The 27281-nt window shown below is 43.7% G+C and overlaps 1 protein-coding gene across 3 annotated transcripts in view; it reads left to right on the plus strand.

Annotated features, from left to right (window-relative positions):
- Apod (apolipoprotein D) overlaps positions 1-25748 on the plus strand; it is a 356333-nt gene extending 330585 nt beyond the window's left edge. Inside the window, exons 1-5 of one of the 3 annotated variants that reach the window (XM_026380127.2) lie at positions 3731-3821; positions 12680-12829; positions 18575-18696; positions 22364-22452; positions 25261-25748. In XM_026380127.2, coding sequence (XP_026235912.2) covers positions 3774-3821; positions 12680-12829; positions 18575-18696; positions 22364-22452; positions 25261-25508 — 657 coding nt within the window. In that variant the 5' untranslated portion in view covers positions 3731-3773 and the 3' untranslated portion in view covers positions 25509-25748. Of the gene's footprint in view, positions 1-3730; positions 3822-9194; positions 9295-12679; positions 12830-18574; positions 18697-22363; positions 22453-25260 lie in introns of those variants that run through there. The other 2 variants (XM_026380128.2, XM_077795368.1) reach the window with 2 other exon arrangements.
- The last annotated feature ends 1533 nt before the right edge of the window (positions 25749-27281 follow it).

Here is a 27281-nt window from a genome sequence, read left to right on the forward strand (position 1 = left end):
CCAGAAACGTGTGAAGAGAGGATTTCCCTCAAATGATACCATTTACCAACAGTTACAAGAAAAATTAAACCGATGATACTTAGAAAGCTATGATTTTTCTCATGCTGTGATTCCTAATGTCACTAAACCTGGCTCCTTTTCCCGCTATTCAGTTTGCCAACCTTAAAGTGACAAGTTTTGCAGAAGAGAGTCACCCAATGTGCGGAAGAGGAGCCCCCAGACCCAAATCTACCTCCCTGAGTGTAGTATTTGGGGTATTTGTGGGATGAAGAATGATGTGGTCTGAGGTGGCGGGGAGGGGTAAAGTGATCAGCAGTGTACACATGCATAAACAAAGCTCATGGATCATCAGTATCACTGACTAAACGGGTTCTTGTCTCCATCAGAAGAATCAGAATAAGGCACAACTGCATGCAACAACACTCTTTATTGGACTTCTTGCTGGAACAGAAGGGAAGCAGCACAGACCCAGGGTGTCAGGCTGGCTCAAAAAAAAAAGGGTAAAGGTATACAGCTTTTAAGGCTTTTACAGGAAAGACAGGAACTTGGTTTCCTGGTGTTATCCCATGTAAAGGAGGAATTTTAGTTAACTCCTGCACTCTTCTTCATCCTACCTCTTCCTGTGTTGCAAGTCTTTTTACCATTTTAAGTCTCTGCCTGGGGTTGTGCATTGTACTATGCTAATGAGGTAAAGGTATAGTTTACTTTAGTGACTGTTCCACACAGGCGCCCTCTCCACCTGGAATTTGCTCCTTATTATACGGGAAAGTTCCTAACTGGGATTTGGAACAGGGTAGACCATTGCCCTTCCTTGGTGGATTTGATTTTAATGATCTTGTGTCTCTTGGCTCTGGCCTCTTGGTGTCTCCACTGACCACATAGTCTTTGAAGGCTGAGCTGACTTCCTAACCTCCTGTCTCCTGGTGTGTTATCTTAGTTTAAGGCCTTTAAGATTGGTTTGCTTTTTAATTCCTAATTCTTAGCCTGAGAGCTACCTTGGCTGTCTTATTTCCCCTGAGAGTTTTTATCTTTTAATCCTAAGGACCTCTGTTCCTATGGGGGTCACCACTGTTGGTAGATGCATGTCCAGAGGAAGTTAACTTGATCTGAGGGTGGAGTTTGGGGCCCTTTGATGTCAAAAGGTTGACCACTTGACACTAATGCAGGCCCAAGTGAAGGAGTCAGAGGCCTCAGCCAGTTTGAGCTGAGCAAGGTTATCTCAAAATCCCTTTAAAAAAAAAAAGAAAAAGAAAAAACACAGTTGTTCCCAAGGTGATCAGGCACCAGAAGCATTATCTAAGGAAAGTTAGCAGGGGTCTATGAATTTAGTGTTTAGTTAAACAACTTCTATAATCTTTGATAAAGCTAGAAGCTTTGTTCAGATTTTCTTTTGAGTTAAAAAAAAAGTGCTCTGTTTTTTAAACTTTAGGAAGAATGGATCAAGCCTCTTCAAAAAAAAAAAAAAAGAATACATCAATTATTTCATTATGGGGACTTGGTTACACTAGTCTAGTATATACGCTCCACAAATGCTGACACTCTGAGGGATAAGATAAACATATAGAAAGATGAGCAGATTTCATTTTTGGAAACTTTAGCAGTATCACTTTGTTGAAAACTATTTGGAGTTGTTAAATAAAATTTCTAAGAGGTCTTGGTTCAGACTGAGAGCCTAACTACTGGGCTCAAAAGACAATACCAAAATAGAGTTACTCATTGTTGGGGCAGGCCCCAAATAGTTATAGTTAGGCTCTCTTGATGAAGCTTCTGGCAGGCTATGTTTTTTTGTTATGTTTTTATTATGTAGCCATGAACCAGCTATGTTATGGTTAGTGTGTAACCAAGCTCAGAAACACTCTGAGTCAGTGTATATACTCAAGGTTGTAAACATTTGCTGGTAAGCATGCACTCACTAATGTAATCCCTTGGTGGTGTGCCTTCTTTCTTTGGACTGTATATAAAAAATGGGACTAAATGGAACTGGCTTGGGGCATAATGGAACTGGCTGGAGCTAGGGGATGGCTATGGTCTACCCCCAACACCCCCAATAAAGGCTGACTCCTATCCCAACTGTGTCTTGCATCTTCTTCTACCTGCCAGGATCTTGAATCTGCTTTCTGGGCCTGAGCCTCACCCCTCAGGTTGACCCCCGGTGTAGTTAATAGAATGTTCCACAGGTGAGAGATCCATCACTCCAGTGGACAGAAGGGGCCTATGGCATGTAGCACTTGGTTGCCAACACCCTATTAGCATGGACTCCTTTGTAGAGTTGGGATATGGTGAAAGGGTTCCCTGTGAGCATAGAGACTTCTGATTATTCTGCAGTGAACATGGACTTGGTAGACTATGAACTGAGCAGTGGAGCCCAGGGGCTGGCCCACAGCCAAGGACAAAGATGGCGGTGGAGGTAGAGATGAGATGGAGAAACTGCCTGAGGAGCTGCACACACAGCCCCTGGGGCTGTGAGATAAATGTTTCTTGTAGCTTTGAGAGCAAAAACTAATGCAACTTTACCAGAAACTACCAAGATGAGGGAGTTACAAGATAAAGAGGACTCAAGAACCAGAGTATGGTTGCTGAAGGAGGATCTCCATACCTTGAAAATACCCCTCGGCCTCCTCTATGGCACTGATGGTGTCTGAGGAGGAGAAAGAATAACTCCTGCAAGCCCAGACAGTGGTATGCAGAAAATGAAATGGCAGCAGCTGGTTCCTTGATGGGCAGCCACTGGAAGGGCCAGCCCAGGTAACCAGGCATGATCTGCCTGTAGAGCAGAGTTGATAGACTTGGGAAAATAATTTGGACAGAGGCCAAGAGAGCCCTTGGTGGCTTTGTTGTTATGCCTGAGAGATTTAAGGGTACCAAGAGCTGACAGGGGCAAGAGTCCCCATGTGCTACATGTTACTGATCATGCACAATCTTGTGACTAAGATGTGCTAGGAGCCAGGAGGGACCAAGAGACTTCAGGAGGTGCTAGGCCCATAAACTATTTGGTGAATGCAGGTGAACCTGAATCAAGCCCATACATTGGAGGTAAGGCACCTATACTGTCCAGTGTCTGTTACACTGATAACTCCAGGCATGGACAACTGCCTCTGTGAATGGCAGTGGCTGTGGAGCTAGAAACAGATACTGTCTAATTTGTTACTGGTGTAGGACAAAGTAGCCTGCGAGCTGAGCTGCACACTGTCTAGATGATGATAGCAAATGAAATATCCCCACAGTGATATGTACTGACGGTTGTGCTATCTATTGCGGGCAAACTCTGTGGCAAGAGCCCTGGGAGCTAAGCCACCAGGAACAGGTGACCACAGCATATCAATGGCCATGACCCCCTGACTAGCCCAGGGAATGATGAAGCAGATGCTATGGCAAGGATTCATTGTTTAGAGCAGGTGCCTCTCATTGACTTGGCAGCAGGGTGCATTGCTGCTTATGGCATGCAGGTCTGGCATGGAGGTATGAAGACTGTGGAATGTGGTCAAACAGTGGGGCCTGCCTTCAGTGTGGGATGCCCTGGTGGAGGGCTGCCAGGCATGTGTGGTTTGTGCTCAGGAGTGTCCACATTGCCAACACCTTGGAGCCATGGATGGCCAGGTAATGCGGAGACGTAACCCTTTGACACAATGGAAGGTTGACTACATTGGCCCTTTACCAAGGTCAGAAGGGGCCACCTGAAGGCAGGGGATACAACTACAGGCTTGTGTGCCTGGCCTGGTGGTCAAGAGAATCAGCATACTACATTCAGCACCCTGACAGTGTTGACAGTGTGGATGGCTGACCCATCACAACAGAGAGTGACCAAGGAACTCATTTTACAGGTCAGTATGAACAGCAATGGGCAACTCAGAGATTCAATGGAAGCTGTATTCTCCCAGGTGGATGTGATTTACCTGTACTAGTGCCTGTAACTGCTTCCTCCTTTTGTTTCTATGTCCTCTCTTACATCATTGTAAACTGGGTGCATACCAGAGCCAGAGTAGCAAACACCTCTTCCTGCTGGGTTTGTACCAAAGTGCCTGTGAGTTCTGCTGCTGGATTGTCAGGCAAATCCGGACTATGTCCCTGAACAAATGGACATGGCTGGGAAAGACTTTGATTGCCATCTCAATATGGGATGAAACTAGCACTGTTTTTTTAGTACTCTTAGGTGATAGGACTTGTCTTTTGGTTGTATGTTGTTGCACTTGTATTGTTGTGGCCTGTGGATTCAGGGCTCTGCTCTCCTCCCTAAGGGATCATTGCAGAAGACTTCAGATGCATAGATCATAGAGTGAGGAATCCTAAAAGGATGGATTTGGGGGGAAGACCCCAAATGGCTACAGTTAGGCTCCCTTGCTGAGGCTTCCAGCAAACTATGTTTTATTTGGCAGTCTATATTATATTTGGCGGGCTATGTTATGTTTTATGCTATGTTTTTAGCATGTAGCCAAGGCCATGACTCAGCTATGTTATGGTTTGCGTAACCAAGGTCAGAAACACTCTGAGTCAGTATATGTACTCAAGTTATAAATATTTGCTTGTGAGCATGTGCCCACTGATGTAACACGTTGGCAGTGTGCCTTCTTTCTTTGGACTATATATAAAAAGAGGACTAAATGGAACTCACTGGGGACTAAATGGAACTGGCTTGGGGCATAATGGAAATGGCTGAGGGCTGAAGCTGGAACTAGGGGATGTCTAAGAGCTATTGCCCCCCCAAAATAAAGGTTAACTCCTATCTCAACTGTATCTTAAGTCTTTTTCCACCTGCCAGGATCTTGAATCTGTACCCTGAGCCTGAGCCTCAACAACAGCACAACATTCATGCAAAAGGTTCAGGTCACCAAGCTGAACTAAGTTGTTTATCTAACTTTCCAAGAAATCAGGAGAGAGAGAGAGAGAGACAAGCTATCAAATTCCCAAAACAGGCCAGCATTAGCTGGGCATGATAAGGAAATCCCTTCACCTTCAACTTTTACAAGGAAAGTTACTTTGAAACAACCACTCTGCTTTTTGTTGTGTTTCTGCTTTCCTCAGCCCTTTTCTGTCTATAAAGCCGCCCTCTTCTGCTCAGCTCATTGACACACTTGTTCTATAAAACAGAACTCTAGAATTGCAGATAGAAGCTGTGAATATCTTTGAATTTATTGTGATTTTTGTCTTTTGACAAAGCTGAGGGAAGTACTTTTTCTGTGGAACTAAAGAAGGCTGATCACGTGTTCAATAACCCACAATTCTTAGAGACAAATGATATTTGGATGAAAAGACAGAAATTTACAGGCTAGTAAATTCCCAGAAAATCAATTCACATAGAAACATCCAGAATGTTATCTCTAGTTCTTTTTGTGTATCTTAGAATACCCATGAAAATCTTTGTTAATGTGCAGTCAATTTACAAATACTTATTAAACCACTTGGAGCTCCAGCCGGGACACAGCAGGGAGCCGTTGCACTCAGAGCTTCTTTAGTGGGAAAACACAGTAATAAGAAAACATATTAAAAAAAGAATTGTAACTTTCAGGTAGAAATATAATGCGGATGTAATGAAGCAGGCAAAGTAATGTGACCAGGTTGCTATTTTTTGAAAGGTCAGGAAGGCCATTTAAGGAACTGTGTGTGACATCTGAGCTTGGACTTGCAGGAAGGAAGGGAGCTGGGATGAGTCCTGAGGCAGGAGCACGGCAAGAGCAGGGCCCAGCAGCAACAAGAACTCCTCAGTATTCTGAGGTAAAGAACATCCCAAGGGGGCTGGGGATGTGGCTCAAGCGGTAGCGAGCTGGCCTGGCATGCGTGTGGCCCAGGTTTGATTCTTAGCACCACATACAAACAAAGATGCTGTGTCCGCCAAAAACTGAAAAATAAATATCAAAAATTCTCTCTCTCTCTCTCTCTCTCTCTCTCTCTCTCTCTCTCTCTCTCTTAAAAAAAAAAAAAAAAAAAAAAAAAAAAAACATCCCAAGGAAAGAGCCCAGAATGTTTGCTGCACTGGGGCCTCACTACAGTGGCCGCAGTGGGGACGGTTGCTCTGTCTATAAGGTCCAGGGTCATAAATTTCATTCAATTGCTCACAAACTTGAAAACCTGAATTTTGTTTTAAAATCTAGGCCTACCTCAAAGGTCTTCTTCTCCCACAGCGTGGGGAAGGAGTCAGTCCCTCCTGAGTCATAGGGATCGAGCAAATTTTTAAGAATATGGAGGAGAGGTTCTCCAAAACAAGGATGTGGGCTCAACAAGATTCAAGCTCACTTCTGACCCCAAATCACAACTCTGTTCTTCCTCTGCTTCTCCTCTTTTCCCAGCTCTCTTCCTCATTTTACCCCAAGCTGTGTGCGTACCACCAAGCAAATTCTAGAGCCTTCTGATAGGAGAGGCTTGGTGTGTGGACTGCTCACTGACTCTTTGTGTCGCTTATTTCTGGGCAACAGTAGGTACTGAGCACCAAGGCCACCCTCGGTAGGGCATGCACAAGAGGAGATACAGGAGTTAGGGAAGGCAGCCTGACAGGCAGGAGTCGGGAGGAGCAGCAGATTCATTCACGGGAAGAAGCCCACCACCACTGTGTGCATGCGTCTCAGTCCCAGCTCTGCTTTGACATGCTTGAAGGGCTCACCTCCTCCTCCCCCAGAACAGCCTGTCCAGGAGCATCAGGAGCTTCCCCCTTCCCTCTCCACAAGGCTCAGGGCTCTCACTGAACTCCAAGGCTGGTTCCAATCAGATGACTACAGGCTCAGCACCAAAGGCTGCTTTTCTCCTGGAGCCCAAGGGCTTCAGCTCTTAGATCCCCAGCAGCACCCCAAAACACACACACACACCACCACCACCACCACCACCACCACCACCAAGGCTTCATTCTAATAAAAGCATCAGACTAATGGGATCTTACAAATAAACTTCTCCCTGGAATCATGGGACATTCCCCTTTTAAAGCAGTCATTTTGTGCCAGAGACACTGACCATCCTATTCACCTACGGTCCACTAGATCCGAGTGCTGGGCAAGCTCATGGGGTGGATCACATAAACAACACATGGATGAAATTCTTCATGTGTCAAAACAAGCTCTGAGGACAGGATGCACTTGGAGTTGGAGTGCATCTCTTCTGCCTGGTGGTGGTTATTACAGTTCATGGGGAAAATTGTTTGGAATTTGCAAAGCCTCCAAATCCTGCCTTGGGGCATCTGTGCCTCTTGGCTTCCTCACAGCTGCTCCTTTGTGACCATAATGTAGTTTGATAATCACACTCTGGGTTGCTCAACCCTTATTATTCCCACCAGAGAAGCCTAATGCAGAAAAGAGAATCTGTGTTTGGCATTTTCTGATCCAGAAAAACAGCTTCCTCTGAAGTCAGCAACAGAAGCTCTTCCACAGGGAGTGTGGTCCCCTCCTGGTCCTGAGGCTGGAGGGCCTGGGGCCACAGCTACAAAGCAGAACACACCCCCCACCAGCTTCTGGGCCCCCCTCCCTCCTTCCTTACCATACCAAACACATTCACTCTGGGCTCTCCTTCCCCATGGTGAGAGCACAAGAGGAAAAGAAATGGGAACCTAGCAAGTCCTGGTAGTTTCCAGGAGGCCCACAGGCCCTGTTGAGAGCTGCTGTTGTGGGAAGTAGAGCAGCCAGGGCTCCAGACACTGTAGGGATCCAAGGGATCTGTGGTGTCCAGCTAGTCAGGCCCTCCCCTCACTTCCTGTCTGACCCACTGCCCTGCTTGGGGTCCTGCCTTTCTCCCATGCCACTGCCACATCCCAGTCACAGCATAGTAAAGTGGCAAGAAGGTGGCTGCCACTTTGATTTTGCCAGGGGAGTGTGTTGCAATGGCGAGGTGAGGCCACAGCTGGGTCTAGGACCTCCATGTCCTGGTCCAGAGACCTGTGCTCTTCCCATCAATCTCAGGGAAGAGGCCTCTAATTGAGATCCTCACAGACTCAGTCCCTTGCTGTAAGTAATGATGACCTGTCAAGGCATCAAAATGGAAACAGGACAAAGTAGGACAGATCCTCATTAGCTAAAACACCATGCAGAAGAGACTAGGAACTGCCTTTCCCCAAAGTCTCAGGGGATCTGAGTGGGCTCTGTTTTCTTGGTGAGCACTTCCTCCCTCCCTGCCCACCCAGGGGCCGCTCACAGCATGAATTGTCCCTGATGCTCTTTGGCTCTGGATCTCTATGAAATCATAGGTGCCCAGGAAAGGAGAGGTCCTTACAGAGCACGCACCTCCCTTGGTGCGTGGGAGATATCCATGTTAGGCCCAGATTTGGGTCTGGGGTGGCTTCCTGATATCTCAACTGCAGCTGTGTAGGAAGATTCCAGTTGAGTGGCTGAAGATCTGGCAGATATCTGAGTCTGAATAGTTAGCAGTTCAGCTCTATAAGTCAAGCTGGAACGTTTTCTATGCCAGTGGAATTCATCATTTGGCAGTCTGCACTGCAAGATCCCTAAGATAGAAGTGAAACACCCTCCACTCATCCAATTTCCAAATCTACTGTTCTTTGGTATCTTCTGTGCTCTGTAAGATGTCACAAACTGAAAGTTTCCTTGGGTCTAAGTCCACATCCCACTCTCTACCCCAGACAATATCTGGCTGCCTAGAATATAGCTGAAAGGGTCATACAGTGCACAGAGAGGACACCCTGATTGTACTCGACTTTAGCCTCACTTGTTTCAGAACCTGTATGTCCCTTACACTTCCATTTCTGGGGAGACTGAGGCCCAGACAAGTAGGAACCTGCCGTGGTTCACATAGTAAGCTGATGGTGATTCGGTGATTCATAACCTGGCTCTGTTACCTGAGCCACATTCCAGTCCAGGGACTACATGGGGTGGAGTCCCTGCTCCATTTCAGGAAATGGGATTGTTGATTTTTCATTTACACAAAAAAGAAAAATAAATACCAGATGTTTGAAAGCATATTACTACTCATCTTGCCAGAGCTAAAAGTGCATTCTGAACTGAAAAAGAAAATAAATTAAAAAATCCACAAAGCCAAAAAGATGTTTTGAATGAAAATGCTCTCTCGTACACACATACACACACACACACACAAACACAAAATATCTCATTGTTTCTTCTTCAGGGAGCAGCTGTGAAGGAAATTGGGGGAGGGGCTGGACCACAAGGTCCCATCTTTGTGTTTCATACAGAGCTAAGCTTTTAGGCCAGCCTTCCTGAACTGTAGGGGGTGTGGCATGCATGACGAGTCAACATCAATGGAAGCTTATAAAATAACGGGTGAAGCCAGTCACAAAGACAAGGCACCTCAGTTTGGGTGATTCTGCGTGAGGAAACTGCCTTCGTCTTGATTTTTTTAAAAAAGGTATGTACTATAGCTTTAATTTTCACTTATGATAAATGATGCTTAAAATAGAAACAGGCTTGACTTTCCATTGCCCCTTTTCAGCTATAAAGTATAACTAACTCTGACCAAGATCTTGTGCAGTACCTTTACAGACTTGATTTCATTTTTCCTCAAACTTACAAGGTAGGTAAAATTAGTGCCACTTTTCAGGTGAGAAAAAGAAGGTTCAAATGTGCTAAGCAACTGGCCTATGAGAAGACCAAGCTCAGGGTCAACTCATATACCAAAGTCTTCCCTTTCCCTGTGCCCTCCTCTATGAAATGAGACAATGGAAATTAACTTTTGAGGAAAAACTGCATTTAGCAATAGGGTCCAAAAATATTTTGTTGAAAAGATGCAGTTCTTGTTGGATACTAAGCTAAATGAGTTTTAAAGACTTATTTACCTGCAGAAACATAGTTTATTTTATCATATGAGATCTCAAACTCTTGTCCTTAATGTTCTGCAGTTCCTTGAGATTAGGGCTATGTCCAGAATGACACTCGGGTGCTCTTAGGAGACTGGAGCTTAACTTCTGGCTCTATAATTTACCAGGCAAATTGACCTCATGGGGTACAAGGAGAATGTCAGCCCAAGTTGCTTCCAGATGATAGGGTACAGAGATTCAGTGCAGAACAGGCTCACCCACTGAGGCCAGGTTTCCCAGGAAGATGTTTGGTGAATGTGAGCAGCAATTCTTCCACAGTCAGTACCCGACCCAGGATGGATGCACGGAAACCTTAGAAGAATTACTTTTGAATTATTTAATTTATATTAATATTTAAATTTATTTATTGTTTTGGTATTGGGGATTAAACCCCATGGCTCTTTACTACTGACTTACATCCCAAGTCCTTTTTATTTTGAGATAATGTCTCGCTAAGTTGCCTAGGCTGTCCTAAGAACTTATAATCCCCCTGCCTCAGCCTCCCAAATTGCTGGATTATCAGGCAAGTGCCAGAGTTTTCATCTCTAATTATACATATTTTTAGAATTAAAGTTCTCATTAGGATAATCTTCCTATGGGTATCAGAAGAAGATCCAAAAACATAACATGTCACAAATAATCTGTGTTTTATCCAAGATCATGCATATTTGTTACCAATATGGTCAGTGTTAGAGAATCAGTATGGAAGGAACTTGGAAAAACATGGTGGATGCTATCAACCCTTCCTCCCTCGAGAAGTTTTTATCACAGGAGCAAAGCTCCTGCAACCAAAAGGAGTCTTTGGAAGAGATTTGAGATCAAGGGGAGTTAGCCTCTTTCTGAAATCCTCCTACAGAGCTCAAGAGTATGTTTCAGCCCACAAGAGAACTTTTTGTAATAAGACATTTGTCACAATAAGACAGGAAACTGAATTTTGTCACAGTTGCATGGTGAAGTGACACTCTCCAGGTCACAGAGGCAAGCAAGCCCAAGGAGGTAGGCAAGAGAGAGCATGGTTCAGGTCCTGCAGGTGGAGAGTTAGACAGGGGACCATGTCCCAGCTCTGCCCCCTTCTGGTCTTCAGCTTCCCCATCTGTACATCTGGCAAGGAAAGGGTAGGCCCTGTCCAGTTTGGGGGACCTTATAGAAAGTGCATATTATAGAAATGTTGCTCCGGGCAAGTTCCCTAGCTTGGGCTTCTGGTAGAGCTCCTGAGGTTCCAAGAATCTCTTGAAAATGGATGCAAACATTTATGGGTTTCGGCCAGCTTTCTACAAACTCTCCATCTTCCAGAAGGTTAGAAGACAGGTGTTATTTACACAGTAGTAGGAGCTGATGGGAAATGGAGCCTCAAAGACCAAGGGAAATGGTCCTGCCGCAGGCTTGCTCCAGGGAGCCTCAGCAGCCACCCCTCTCATCCTACCCCAGCTGGCAGCTTTCACTCATTACATAACTGTTCTTTTGAAAACCAGGCAACAAAAAGCCTCCAGAAGAAAAGCTATTGATTATTAAAGTTATTTGGAGGTTTAGAGACTCATAATAAAGTGGTTATAATTATTCCTGTATGACACATCCTTTTAAATGCTCAAATCTGAGAACATTTTGCTTACATTGACTCAGTCGTCTTCACAGGGAGAAAGGCAGAGAGCTGGAAATAGCTCATGGCAGCTACAGGCAAGGAGTCACATGGAAGGGAACAGACCTGAAGCAAGCCAGTGAAGGAAGCAGGGACGAGCGCCAGAGGCCCAGAGCTTGCACTCAGGGAGCCAGTGCTCCTTCTGCTCCCCAAAGCCATCCTCTGCCACAAGAAGACCCTTTGGTAGAAATGCTTGGTGCACGGTTTCACATCAGCTGACAGTCCTTCTCTGGTTAGATGCCCATCAACTATGAAAAACACTCAACATAATATTTTTTTTTAAATATAGTGTAATAGGATCCTGTTTCCACTCTCCATAACTAGCATTTATTGAGCATGTACTTTGTGTAAGACATTGTCTTGAGTACTCTCCCTATATTATCTCATTTAATTCCCACAAAATTTTATAAGATAGGCATGATTATTATTCCTACTTTACAGGCAAAGAAACTAAGGCATAATTTGGACACAATTATAGTTGGTAGGTGGCAAAGCCAGAATCTAAACCAGGTCAGAGCAGCCCTGGGGTCCCTGATAGCTGCTCCCTGTTAAGATTTTCAGACTGCTCTTGGGTTGGTAGAGCAGCCCAGTAAGCTTGGGGCAGAAACTGGATGCGGTGGGTGGCTCATGCTTGTAATCCCAGCCACTCGCAAGGCCAGCCTCAGCAAATTAGCAAGGCCTAAGCAACTCAGTGAGAGCTGTCTCTAAATAAAAAAAATTAAAAAATAAAAAAAAAGGGCTGGGGATGTGGCTCAGTAGTTAAGTGCCCCTGAATTCAATCCTCAGTACCAAAAAAAAAAAAAAAAAAAAGATTAGAAAAGGCAAGGGTCATGGGGATCCCTTATGAATCTCATAGGACACCTAATGTGGCACATGGTTATGTTGTTTCGCTTTTTGCCTCCACAGGTGGTTCAAAGGCTTCAATCTCCCCCTTTGCTTATCTCCCCCGCCCCCACCCTAGATGTTGTCTCTGTTCATTCAACAAGTACCTACTGGGCCTGACACTTTGAGGTCCTAGGGATAATTCTAAAGAGAATCAGACATTCTGCCCACCCTGGAAACGCACAATGAGGTGGGGGTGGGGTGCAAATCAATCCCAGTTCACTCTCAGACAGGCAGGAGGTGTGTGCGTGGAGGTCCATGTCGCAGGCAGAAGGTCTCAGCTGTGAACAATCGAGAGGCTGCCCCTGAAGGATGCAGGCTCAGGAGGTGGAGGAGGAGGAGGGCCGCCTCCTGAGGGACCAGCCCCTGCCCTTGTGCCTCCCTGGAGGCTACAGCTGCTCTCTTTTCCCCAACTCCAGGCTCCCTCTGCAGCCACCAGCCCCAAGATGGCCAAGATGCTGTTGCTGCTTTCTGCACTTCTGGGTCTCTTCTCTGCGGCCAGGGGACAAACGTTCCATCTTGGGAAATGCCCGACTCCTCCGGTGCAGGAATACTTTGACGTGACTAAGGTGTGGTAAAAGGCTAACCTCCCATTTGGTCTGCTCAGTCTTGTTTGAATAAGAAGCATCCTACAAGGTTCAGTTGTATTATTCTGCTTCAATCTCCATAGCAAGGTTTGGAACAAGTATTTAACTTATTTTGGGTTTCCCCATAGCCGACTCTTGAGGCTAGGACAGGGGACAGGGAGTTTTGACCCATGATTCCAGGAATCACAAGGGAGCACGTGGGAAAGTGATCTCAGATGGCAGAGAAGCAATAAAGGGTGAACAACAGGGTTTCCGTTTTGCTGGCGATCCTCTGAGGAAATCAATAGAATGCATCTTGATTTGTTCTATGAATGGATGCCAGCAGGCCGTAGGAGCTCCCTTGGCACCAGTCAGGCCCTCTGGGATAGTGAGTTGTCCAGGCAGCTGAAGAGAACCTGCCTTGTGGGGCTGGGAGGATATGGATGGAGCATTGACCATGGTGCTAAGTACTGTTATTCCTGTTCTACAGAGATGCTCCCTCCCAGGCAACATAGCTGACAAATACAAATAGGGTTCAAAAGCTGACTTTCCATGTAAGGGTCTGGCGAAACGTCGGAGTAAGAGACCACAAGAGACTGTCCTATGCAAAAACAGAAGGGTGGGTTTATTTGGAGACCAGCATGCTGGGGCCTGAGCTCTCTATAGCAAAGAGAGATAGAGCCCTGAGAACCGCTTGAGCAGAGCTTATATACTTTTCTTGGAGAGGGCAGGGAGGGAAGTTCATTGATGGGTCAGGGCGAGTGAGCAGTTTGCCTGCAACCGAGTGAGGGAGTGCATCCTGCAGTTTGGCAGTTGGGGACAGCACATTCTGGGAACAAGATTAGCAAACAGTTCACAGTTGGGGACAACACATCCTGGGAACAAGATTTCAACAGTGTTTTGTTAAGCATATAGAAAAACAGAGTGACAAGTACCTATTTTATTAACCTTTCATCCATAGGGTAGGAAACCCAAGCATTACTCAAACAGGGCCCAGGAAAGACCAGAACTCCCCAAGGGGCTTTCTTTCTTTATTTTTTTTTAAGAGAGAGAGAGAAAGAGGAATTTTTTAATATTTATTTTTTAGTTTTCGGCGGACATAACATCTTTGTTTGTTGTATGTGGTGCTGAGGATCGAACCTGGGCCGCACGCATGCCAGGTGAGGGCACTACCGCTTGAGCCACATCCCCAACCCCCCCAGGGGGCTTTCTTGTTACATGCACTGAAAAGATATTAATATAACCAGCTCCCCCATAAATGGTCTCTCTTCCTGGGATGGGGGCAGAAAGAGCAGCAGAGAGAGGCAGCTAGCATAGGAGGATCACAGTTTCAAAAAGTCAGCCTCAGCAACTTAGTGAGGCCCTAAGCAACTTAGTACGACCCTGTGTCTAAATAAAATATAAAAATGGGCTGGGGATATGGCTCAGTGGTTGAGGGCTCCTGGGTTCAATCCCTGGTACCATCCCCTACAAGCTACACATATTAGTATGAATAATGCTGAAGTCACCATCAGTCATGGGCACCTCAGTGTCAATGTGTATTGGGACCTATGAGGGATGGGTTAGGTGGAGGTGAGAGAAGAGCTTGAAGCCTGAGGGGGTTGGGCAGCTGCACCATCAGCAGGACTGACAAAGCTCCCACAGGTGAGGTAGGCAGGGGGAATGGATTTTCTCCACTAATATTTTAAGGGCTGATCTCTTTGTTCATGAAACCCTGGCAGACTACAAAGAAGCTTTAAAGAAAGATCCAGGAAATCTGAATTACATTTTAATTTTGGGATAAAAATTTTGAGACACTCTGATATTTATAATTGATCTATATTTACAAAAGTCCTTTGAGAATGGAAACAGAATTGTTAAAAGATTTTGTTGAGATTAGTTCAAACACATTGTTCACTTGTTAAAAGTATTTTTTCACTTTAGTAGTTTTTATTACATTCACAACTGCCCAGTCATCATTATAACCAATTTTAGAATGTTTTCATCATTCCCCACCAAACACCCCAAACCCATTAATGGTCATGTTCCCTTTCTCCCCAGCCCTTCCAGCCCCAGGCAACAAATAATCTACTTTCTGTCTCTGTGAATTTGCCTCTTCTGGATGTTGCACAGAAATGGAATCATACACTATATAGACTTTTGTGACTGATTTCTTAACACGTTTTCAAGGTTCATCTATGTTTTAGCATGTATCAGTAATCCATTTCTTTTATTGCAAAATAATATGCAGTATATGGATTATAGATAAATATTTTATTTATCTATTCATCATTTGAGTTGTTTCTACCTTTTTACTATTAGCAGATGTATGATTTGCAAATATTTTCTCCCATTCTGTGCAATTTTTCACTTTATTGAAAAATTTTCACTTTATTGAACCTTTGAAACACAAAGGTTTGTGTATTGATGAAGCCGATCTATCTACTTTCTTCTTTTGTTGCTTTTGGTTTTGGTGTAATACCTAAAAATTCACAGTCTAGCCCAAGATTATATAGATTTACTCTGATATTTTGTTTGGAGCATTTTATAGTTTAATCTTACATCTAAGTCTTTGATTCAGTTAAATTTTGTATGTAGTGAGATGCAAGGTCCAACTTCATTCTTTTGCATGTAGAATTTCAGTTGTCCCAGCATGGTTTGTTGAAAAGACGATTATTTCCCCTATTGACTATTCCTGGTATTCTTATTGAAAGTCATTTGACTGTATATGCAAGTGTTTATTTCTGGACTCGCAATTCTATTCTATTGATCTATATGTCTGTATTTATGCCAGTACAACCCAGTCTTGATTACTATAGTTTTGTTGTTGTTGTGTTTTATTTTTATTTTTGTTTCTTTAATACTGGAAGTTTAACCCAAAGTACTGTACCTCTCTATCCCTTTTTTATTTTTATTTTGAGACAGTGTCTCTAAGTTGCCAAAGCTGGCCTCAAATTTGTGGCCTCCTGTCTCAGTTTCCAAAGTCGCTGGGATTTCAGATGTGCACCACCATGCCCAGCTGTTATAGCACTGTAGAAAGTTTTAGAATCAGAATGTATGAGGCCTCCAATTTTACTTTTAGGACTATTCTGTATCCCTGGCATTTTTAATGTAAATTTTAGGATTAGCTTATCAGTTTATACAGAGAAGCCATAGAGATTGCATAGATATTAAAGAACAATTTAGGAGTATTTCTATCTTAACAATATTAAATATTTTGATTCATAAACATAGACTATACTTCCATTTACTTAAAATTTGATTTAACAATATTTTATAGTTTTTCAGAGTATATGTTTTGTATATCTTTGGGTAAATTTGTACTTAAATATTTTATTTTTTGATGCTATTTTAAGTGAAATTTTCTTAATTTCATTTGAAAATTATTCATGGCAAACATATAAATACATCTGATTTTGATAAATTGATTTAATATCTTTTTAACCTTGCTGAACTCATTAGTTGAAAAGTTTATTTTTTAAAGATTCCTTAGAATTTTTCTATACAAGAATAGGTGTCAACTGTAAACAGAGTTTTACTTCTTTCTTTCTTTTGAGGATTCTTTCTAAATGTTGAAAACTCCTTATTGATAGAAAAACTTCCAAAAGATTAAGAGGACTTCACAGAAATAGTATGAAATCATGCAAGCACAACATGAAAATCAATTTCTCATCTCTGAACTTCTCTTTTGGAGAATCATGCTTCTTCAGTTTTAATTGTGGAGCACTAAATTCACTTGAACAATAATACATCTATTATAAATGTACGAGAAAATGAGAATGCCCAGGAAACCAGTTGACCTTATTCATTGATTCTTTAAATGATTGTTAGGTTCAGTGACTTTAATTGAAAGTTGTGGTTTAATAAATGAATGGGAAATTTATGGTCATAAATGTGGGCATATATTTGAGCAGAGAGCCATGTGACTGAAGCAATAGTGCCACCTGTTTGCAGGATGCTCTCTTTTCATGTTCTGACTTTTTGAAGGTTAGTGCATCTCTCTAATTTTGTTATTACATTCTTAAATTTCTAAAATAATTTCAATGAATATTTTGACTAGATAAATATATGCACCCGGTTCAAAATTTTTGAAGTCCTAAAGAGCATACAACAAAGTTTCCCTTCTGCCTTTGTGCCTTAGTTTCCTTTTTCAAGAGCAACCAGTAAAAACTGTGTATTATCTTTTTGCAGATAATGTATATGCAAACCAAAAAAAATACATGTAAAACTATAATAGACAGAATAATGGCTTCCAAAGATATCTGTGCCCTAATCCCTGGAGAAAGGGGATTGCAGATGTGACTAAATAATGACCTTGAGATGGCCAGATTAGCCTGGATATCCAGGTGGAGCCAATCTAACCACATAACTCCTTAAAAGCAGAGACTTTATTTCTGGACTCTCAATTCTATTCTATTGATCTATATGTCTGTATTTATGCCAGTACCCACCCAGTCTTGATTACCACAGTTTTGTTGTTGTTTTGTTTTCTTTTTGTTTTTGTTTTTACTGAGCCATGGTCAGAGAGAAGTTTGATGAAGGAATAAGAGTTAGAAAAGCCATGGGAAGGATTTAACCTGCTTTAGCTGACTTTGAAAATGGAATGAAGAGGGTTCCAAGCCAAGAAGTGCAGGCAGCCTCTATACCCTGGAAAAGACAAGTAAACCCATTTTTCTTGGAACCTCCAGAGGGGAATGTTGCCAACATTTTGATTTAGCCAGTGAGACTAGGGACCGATTTCTGGCTTACAAAACTATAAGATAATAAATCTGTGTTTGAAGCTTATTGTAATTTATTATAGCAGCAACAGAAAGCTAACATAATAAGCTTTCTGCCTTGTTTTTATACAAAAAGTAGTTGAACATGCCCATCATTTTGTACCTGGTTCTTTTTAAATTAAAAAAGTAGAGATCATTGCATATCACTCTTTTAAAAGAGGATCATAAAATTCCATAGGACAGATGTCCCACCACTCATTCATCCAGTCCCTTACTAATACTCTTAGACTGTGCTTGTCTTTTATTGTTACAAATGGTACTGCAATGAATAACCTTATACATGCATCATTTTTTTTTAAATAGCAGGAGATGTATTCCCAGAAGTGACATTGCTGGGCCAAAGAGTATGTGTATTTTTAGTTTTGATAGATAGTGCCAAACGGCCCTCTGCAGAGGTTATAAATTAGTACAGTCTCTATGCAAGATGGGCCTGAAAGCATAAGAGTGTCTTGTCCCCCCTCCCCTCTTGGGCACAGGGGCTTCCTTAAAGTCAACAGGGTGAACCTGAAGAGGATTCATGTCTTACAAATCCTGAGCATTGCCAGAGGCTTTGTGACCAACCCCCTGTTCAGGGTCATGGAAGAAAGGGGAGCCAACTCTGGAGTGTTCGAGTTTCACAACCAACACTTCTGCCTTTGCACAAAATTCAAAGATGCCTTGGAGAATCATAAGACAAGTCCACCATCCAGACCAAACCCTTTTATAGAGTTTAAAATTTCACTCAGATTTTGGCCAAATAGGACAGACACTGAGAACATATCTAAATAAAGAGTCCTTTAGGAATAGAATGTAGTATTCAACCAGAGTCCACATATCCGATGCGCTTGTTCCCATTTGAATCATTATCTTGCTCAATTGGCGCTGGGAACAATGCAGCCCATTTTTCCTGGTTTCCCCCAGGAAAGGGCTTTGCTTCTGAAGGCAACAATGGGGAAGAGCTCGCAGGTCTCCAGAGAGCCACAGGGTTTTGCTCTGCTTGTTGTCTCTGCAGTATCTTGGAAGATGGTATGAAATTGAGAAGATCCCAGTGAGCTTTGAGAAGGGAAAGTGCATCCAAGCCAACTACTCACTAATGGAAACCGGAAAAATCAAAGTGCTAAACCAGGAGTTGAGGTGAGTGACGGTGCCAGGCCAGGGCACTGTCCTGGAGTGGCCGGTGCTCATGCAGTTGGATGTGGGATGAAGGGATCATCTCTGGGGCCACACAGGGACAGTTAGAACTAGAATACACTCATTCCTTTCCTTAACCACTTGTTGGGCATCTGTTGGATGCCAGACACTAGAAGAGACACTAGGGACTCAGGAGTAACCCAAATGTCAGCATCCCTGCCCTTGTAGCAAAGTAGAAATTCTGGTAACAAAGGATATGGGGACCACCTGTCTGATCTTGAAAGCAAGAGAAAAACCTTTTCTTTACCAGCTACTGACAGGGCACCCAGCTTTGCTCAGATACTTCTGGAAAGTGCCCACTCATTGCCTTCTGTCACAGTTCATCCCATCTCTAGGCAGCTTGGCCTATTAGAAAACTCCCTTATGTGCAAGGCACTATTCTATGCATGTGTACATACAGCACGTGTGTATGTCTGTTTGCAAATGAATATATATTCATTAGATTCCCATAACAACTCTGAAATAGGTCCTATTATTAGCCTGTTTTTTATGAATGAGGAAACTTAGGTACAGAGAGGTAAAGTAACTTGTCCAAGGGCCACACAGCTGATAAGTGATGAAACAGATTTGAACCAGGAGAAATGAAATGGGGAAGAGAACGCAAGACACAGATGAAAGAAGAGCTGGGAGTGAAGGGCTGTCCTTCTGTTCTCTAGAAGAGCTGAGAAATGTTTCACCTCCAAGAAAACTACTATAACCCAGCCGGGAAGAGCCTGGGCTCACAAAGGCCTTCTGTGGTCATCCCAGCCTCTATTGACCTTCCTGTGAGCCAGGACTCAGCTCTCACTCCCTGACCTGCATAAACCAGAGAAAGAAAATAGGGATCTTGAGGGCCACAACGAAAACTCTATCTCATCTCAGAGCCCTCCTGTGGGACTTGGGGTACAGATGCCCAGAGACCTCACAGGAGTTTTATGGCCCTGTATAAGTCACCTGTCCCTCACCATAATGCAAATTGCTAAGGAAATTGACTTATAAAAATAAAAAATTATTTTGGCTCATGGTTCTATAGGTTCCCATCCAAGATCTAAGCGGCCCCATTCTTGGGGCCTCTGGTGAGTGTGACACATCATGGTGGGAATGTGACAGGGTGAACTACTCACCTCAGAAGTCAGGAAGCAATAAAGAAAAACAGGAAGAGACCAGGGTCCCAGAGTCCCCTTCAAGGTCATGTGTCCAATAACCTAAGGATCTCCCACTAGGCCCCACCTCCTAAAGGTTCCACCACCTCTCAATAATGCCATCCTGAGGACCAAGCCTTTAACACATGGACTTTTTTTTTTTTTTTGAAGGTAGGGGGATTGAACTCAGGGGCACTCGACCACTGAGCCACATCCCAGCTCTATTTTGTATTTTATTTAGAGACAGGGTCTCACTGAGTTGCTTAGCACCTTGCTGTTGCTGAGGCTGCCTTTGAACTCTTGATCCTCCTGCCTCAGCCTCCGAGCTGCTGGATTTCAGGTGTGCGCCACTGCGCCTGGCTAACACATGGACCTTTGCGGGACACTTTCCCAAACTATAGCAGGCCCCAAAGTTGTTAAGACCTCACTTTAAATATTTTGGCCCATTTTAAGACCAAGTGTCAGACAATGACATGTATCCCAAACCCATGAGCTTCCCTTGCCTCTCTTCTGGAGTTGGTCTGGAGTCCTCTTCAACTGCATCTTGAGTATTAGATTGCTTCGCCTCTAGGATTACACCTGTTTAAGACACAGAACCCATGGAGCAAAGTTTTTAGCTCAGGAAATTGGTACAATTTCTCCTTCTAAGAGGGCTGCAAAATGTGGGTAGCCATGGCAGAGGGTCTCAGCCAGTATCAGGGACTCTGAAAGCCAAAACAGTTGGCACAGCATTGGAAGATGAAGAACTCAGGCTTCGGGATTTAGCTGTCTAGTTTCAAATCCTGGTTCTTCCACTTAGTATGTGATCTGGGATTAGTTAGGGTTGTTCTTCAGGCAATAATAATAGCACCTACCTCCATGGGGCTATTTGAGCATTAAATGATGTGGCACCCATAAAGCTCTTAGAACAGTGTGGGGCAGGAAGCAATCATTTGATAAACACTATGTCTCATGGTGAGGCTGCCGCTACATCCTTGAAAATAGCAAAACATCTCCCCATGATTGAGCTGTGAGTTTGTGATCAGAGACCCATGTTTTTGAAACTGTTCTGGAGCAAAACGCAAATGAAGGTAACAGGAGCAGACTGGGAAGGGCCTCGTGTGCTGCTAAGTTACCATCCACAGATATAAGGAGACCATGTTCCCCAGCTGCCTGAGTTCCAGGTGAGAGAGCAGGGTATGGTCTCTGGCCCTAGGTGGTGACAGGCAGACAATACTGCAGGAATATCAGAGTACATGTCCCAACCTCCCTTGCTTGCCACTTGTTGCCTGATCTCTGTGACATCCATCCCCACTAACCATCTCACCAACCTACTAGCGTTTTTTTTTTTAATATACATTTTTTTACTTGTAGTTGGACACAATACCTTTATTTTATTTATTTATTTTTATGTGGTGCTGAGGATTGAACCCAGCACCTCACAGGGGCTAGGCCAGTACTCTACTAGCCCCAGGCCCTAACGGACTAGCTTTTTAACACGTACAACTGCTCTATTTTTAGCCTGCCTGCCTTCCTCAAGGACTGATGGAGGGGCAGCTGCTCTGCCAGATCCCTGATGCCTGAGCACCTTCCCTTTTCTGTCCCCCCCACCCCCGCCGTCTCCCCCAGCTTCATTCATAGGCCATTGGGAGTTATCCAGAAATGGAACAGGTCCCTTCAAAAGGGTAGAAACTATCTCATTCACTCTAAGGCCATCGCTTTTAAGATATGCCACCATTTTATATACCAATAAGAAAGAAATGACACTGCCAATTATAAGCATCAGGTGGCATCAATTGTAAGATGTACATTTCTTCAATTTAGTGTCTCTGAGATCTGGGCTTACCTGAGAATCACCCAGGTGAGTCAGTATCTCCTGGCAACATGCTTTACTGCCTGTAGTATCAGGTCCCCACTCACTCTGACACTTGCTAAAGTGGATGGGGTTTCAGGCCCCCTGATGGGACAGTGTCACATGACATTACCGAGGCCCAAGGAGAGAAAAGCTCCTGGAACTCAGACTCCCTCCCCTTTTGCATTATTTTCAGTGATCAAGTTCCTCATTTGTAAAGAAGTGAATCTTCTTTGTATGATGGGTCTCTTGATTTGTGTTTCCCTTCTCTTATACTCAGGTTCTCTTTGGAACCTGGGAGAGGAAATGGCCTGAAAGGCAAATGACAGACAGTCCAAAAGAATCAGGAGGTCCTAACACATTATCCAGTCCCAGAGCATTCGCTTCTTATCACTCTACCACTGTCTGCCATCACTGGGTCTCAGATAGTCACAAAGGAAAGGGCAGGAAAATTGCCAGGATCTAGCCACCTCTGAGAGCCTCTCACACCAGAAAGCAACCATGTTGGCCACCATGGTCCGTAATAGCACAGATCTTGCCTTTTGTTGATTTTTGGATTTTAATGAGTTGTCTGTTCTTTCTTTCTCTTCTATCTCTCTCTCTTTCTTTCTTTCTTTCTGTCTTCCTTTCTTTCCTTCCTTCCTTCAACTCATTGCAGATATGATGGAACTGTGAATCAAATTGAAGGTGAAGCCATGGTGTACAACCTCACAGAGCCGGCAAAACTAGGAGTTAAGTTTTTCCAGTGTAAGTATCCACTTCTCTCAGAAAGTTTCAGGGACAGGAGATATGCAAATTGAAGGCTAGAGCCCTGGGTTGGAATACTCTGGTCACATTCAAGTGTCATCCGTAAGGATTGGATAGATAATAATTTCTTGAGCACCTACTATATGCTATAAGTAGATAGTAGCACTGAGAGTAGGCACTGGGATGCAATGCAGACAAAGAGTACATTCCAGTGTGGATAGTGACAAGTATTCTGGAGATTTCTGTAAAACTATGGTCAGTGTTCCAGTAGATAAGGCGCAAATGGAAAAAATAATAGGGTGTGAGCAGTAGGAGACCCAATCTAGTCTTGTTTCTCAGAAAAAAACTGAGGTCTCCAAATTAGTAGGTGTTAGCAGAACAAGTAGCATGCCCAAAGCCTGGAGGCAAGGGACTGCAAGAGTGAAGGCTATTTTGAGTCCTGGCTCTGTCCCTTTCTAGTCACATTGTTGGGACTCTCAGAGATACTGAATCACAGGCTCTGCCCTCTGAGTTCTGAGCTAACTGGGGAACGGACACAGACTACAGAGTAAATGCCAGATGTCAATATTGTTGCTGATGTGGATACCCCGGAGAATTCAGCTCAGACTTAAAGGTTTTCTAAAGCTGCAAGTACTTGGGGGCCCTTCTTTCTACCTATAGAACTGACACCGAAGTCACCAGTGCAAGTATCCACTTCTCTGTAAAAGAAGTCATTATCACTCCCCACCTTTGCCAACCTCCCCCTCCATACCAGCCAAGTCCCTGGAGTGGGGCAGAGAGGAAATCCTTATTTATAGACCAAGAAAGGAATGCTGGGAGGAGAAAACATTTCTTCCCACACGCAATTAGGAGCAAATAACTTCACATGTATTAAAGGGGGGGATGGGTTTGCGGACCGCCCAATGCCATGAAAAGAAATCGGATTGTGCAGGCTCCAGAGACTGCCAGGGGCTGTGTACATTTTCATTCCTCTCCTCACTTTTACAAAGGAAGAAGTTGCAGGGAAGAGAGCTGAGTGATGTGGGCAGACACTGAACTCATTAGAGGTAGAGTCTCCAAACTCTCAGTTGAGAGTTTTTCCCCATGACATGATTGGGAAAGTGATGGGAGACGAGGATGAAGTTTCAGTCTCATGCCTACAATCCTCATGAAGAAACCTGGGGCAGGAGCTACGGACCAGGGAAGATGCAAAGGATAAGATTGATTCTGGCTGGAGAGGTTAGATGTTTGCACAGGCCTTGTGGGGTATATGAGAGATTATGGGAAAGGTTGGAAGGGAATGGTGTGAGAGATGCCTGGATACAGAAGCCTAGAGGGGGAGAGAGCACACGGAATGGGGGAGAGGGCTAAGGAGGCCCTTGAGTGCATTGCAACACCCTCAAGCAACAGGAGAATGTCAGAGTTCTCTAACAGAAAGAAATGTGGAAGTTTCTTGTGCTGAGAAGAGAGATCTGGGCAAATTTATTCTTGAGCTCTCAACCCTGTAAGAGGAAGACAGAATGTCCATGACAGGGTGTGTGCAGGTGGGACAGGATGCTATGCTGGAAGAGGTGGGTGGCCTGTTTTTCCAAAATCAATCAGTGCTGACGCACTTGGTCCAGCCGGGAATGTGCAGAGTGCTTGACCCTCACGGTAAAGGTTAGATGAACATAACTCTCTCTGGGTGAGTGAGGCGGGCAGGCGGGCAGGCAGGCAGGGCACCAACAGTGCTAGAAAGAAACAACACTCAGTCCGAGCTCCCATGGAGGCTTTTTCCAAACATCCTTCTGTTGCCAAATTTATAAACAGAAAGCTGGTCCTCTGGCCAGCTCTCTTTTTTTCCTGATAACTTGCTGTGTTCTTGACACCCGGACAAACTCTATCCACTACACAGCACCTCCTTCAACCCACAGCTTCTCAGGTCATTCACAAGTGCCGAGTTCTGGTTTTGATCTGGCAAATAAGAATTATTTTTGAGTGGAGAAGCCGGGATGCTTGGAACTCAGGAAAGTGAATCACCCCTGACTGCATGTGTGTCTAAACCTGTTATGCTTATGAGGTCAGCACACAGCTTTCTCCCACTTGACTGCATTCCAAAGCTGAGCTATGTGGGTTTTTTTTTGGCTTGGACCTTGACTGTGGAGGTCAAGTTCACAGAGGGAGTTTCTAGATCTAGATGGAGAGGATAAATCCTCCATCTTTCCTCTTAAGGACCCTGTTCATCTAGGGTTCCAACACTTACAGATGTTGATCAATGAATCTTTATAGGTATTTTGAGAGGAAAAGCTCAGAATATGTTATCAATTGGCTTACTATATTCTTAGGAATAGAAGGATTTGTGAAGCTTATACTAGAAGAAAAAAAAACAAAGATGTCAGCCTCAACCTCCTCCCTTAGGCAGGCTGAGAGGAAGTTGGGTGGTATAGACTCAGAGCCTGGGGATTCTTGGCCTGAGATTCTTGACTCTGCTCAGCTAAGTGGTACCTCCATGTATGTTGGTGCTAAGTGCAGCCTGTTGGTCCAAGGGGTCCACCCAAACACCTTGTTCACCCCTGCTACTGGAGAGAATGGCCATAACAATAGTTCTTAATTCTGCCTGCACATTAGAACCACTGGGGAGCCTTTAAAGTAATGACCACCTGCATGTCGGAATCCAGAGAAGGGCAGGGGAAAGTGAGCTTAGTATCTTTCAAAGCCTGCGTATGATTCCCTTAACTGAAAGTAGTTACTATCCACTGACTTAAAGAAGTGGATCCCCAGAGACCCATTCTGGAGAGGAGGTTTCTCTCACCCTGGTCCATCCTGATTGTGCCTTCTTCTGGTTCTCAGTGATGCCATCAGCACCGTACTGGGTCCTGGCTACCGACTATGAGAGCTATGCCCTCGTGTACTCCTGTACCACCATCATCTGGCTTTTTCATTTGGATCATGTTTGGATCTTGGGAAGAAACCCGTATCTCCCCCAAGAAACTGTGACCTATCTAAAAAGTATCCTGACCTCTAATAACATCAGTATTGAGAAAATGACTAAGACAGATCAGGAGAACTGCCCCGAGTTCCTGGGAAGAGGCTCTTAAGCGAGGCTGCGTGTATTCCAGGTTACTTCTTTTGCTTTGCTTTCCTGCTCCCCTTCCCACCCCTCCCCTCGTTAATACAAAGCAACCATCCATGATGAGCTACTGCAAATACCAGAAGGGACATTTGATTGCGGAAACCAATGGAGGGAAACTCAAGGAAAGTTGGTCCAAGCACTGCCATGCCCTACCCTGTCACCTTGCCAGCCCAGTAATAAACTTGTTGCTGACCTGCTGTGCTCACAGTGGATTCTGAATTGGATTGATTATTGTCGTATTTTCACTATAAACATGTATTTATCAGTGATAGAGCATTTGCCTGGCATTTGCAAGGCCCTGGATTCAATCCCCAGAACTCCCAGAACAAAGGGTGGTGGGTGGGGAATATACACACACACACACACACACACACACACACACACACACACACAGATAAATCTTTAACCAGTCATACTGAGAAAAACCAAGCCCTATACTGCCCTAGTTTAAAGGTAGCAATCCTCTTCTGGAAAGGGAGAATTGATGGCTAAGGCATATTCTAGTGACCTGGATCAGGGTGCCCCCATTCTATAGTAGATGCTCCTCTGGGGGAATGATTTGGGTTTCTGAGTCTTTGGTAGGCAGTTTTCTTGAAGCTTTTTCTTTCTCACCAGGAAGTCTTCAGAGAAGGCTGAAGAATGGGGATAATCCTTGGTTGGGTCTGTGCAAAAAAAAAAAAAAAAGGTGAATCTGTGATTGAGAAGATTTTTTAAAATAAAATGATATTTGCTTTTGTGTATCTTTCAGTTGATATTTTCTAAGGCCCAGCTTTATTGAAAGATACAGAACTATGCTCTTCCCATAGGAGCTCATAGTGTAATGAGAAAGACAAGTAAAGATGCCATTATAACCTAAGGCAAGGAGGGCAAACGTAGAGGCCTGTGGAAGGTTCTAGAAAGTTCTTATCCCTGCAAGACACAGACAACCAAGGTAATGCATCCTTCTGGGGCTGTTCCACCAGGGAGGCAACAACCACCTTGACTTGGGTTCTTTTACCTTGTGACTTTTAAAACTAGAAAGACCTCATAATTATCATCTTGCAATTTCACTTGGCTGACATAAATTTTATAATCTATTAATGTTTTGGGAAATGAATAGAAACTAAGCCATTTGATTCCATTTTTGCTTCTTTGTAACATGAATATAAACTATTAATTTCCTTGATCATTTGAGACTGTAGTGCTTTATATTAAAAGGTCACAAAAATTCCAAGGATCTTAATATATACAATTTTCACTTAGCTAAATAAATATGAACTCAAAATGTAGCTTTCAATTTGAAATTCCAAAAGGCTGGAAACATTGGACAGAAAAGCAAGGAGGAGGTAGCAGGAGGTAGAAGGTAGCTCTGCCAGCTGTTGCACCCTGGACTTTTTACCACACTGCCTGCCTCACTTGGGCACTTGGCACGACTTCTAAAATGCAGTTAATCCTCAGAGTGTGAAGTTGCCATCTGTCTTTTATCTTATGGTACAAAGTAAGTTGTGATTTCATTCCTCTTAACAGCCATCTGGTCACATCAAAACAAAATGACTACACTTTGCATTTCCTTGGGGTCTTGCCCCATACATAGGCTTAATGATTTTGTGTGAATGAATTACTGAACACCTGAATAGATGGATGGACTCAAGTTTTTTTAATATTTATTTTTTAGTTGTAGTTAGACACAATATCTTTATTTTATTATTTATTTTTATGTGGTGCTGAGGATCAAACCCAAGGCCTTGCATGTGCAAGG

Source organism: Urocitellus parryii, chromosome 2 (genome assembly GCF_045843805.1).
Source record: "Urocitellus parryii isolate mUroPar1 chromosome 2, mUroPar1.hap1, whole genome shotgun sequence".
Classification (NCBI taxonomy): domain Eukaryota; kingdom Metazoa; phylum Chordata; class Mammalia; order Rodentia; family Sciuridae; genus Urocitellus; species Urocitellus parryii.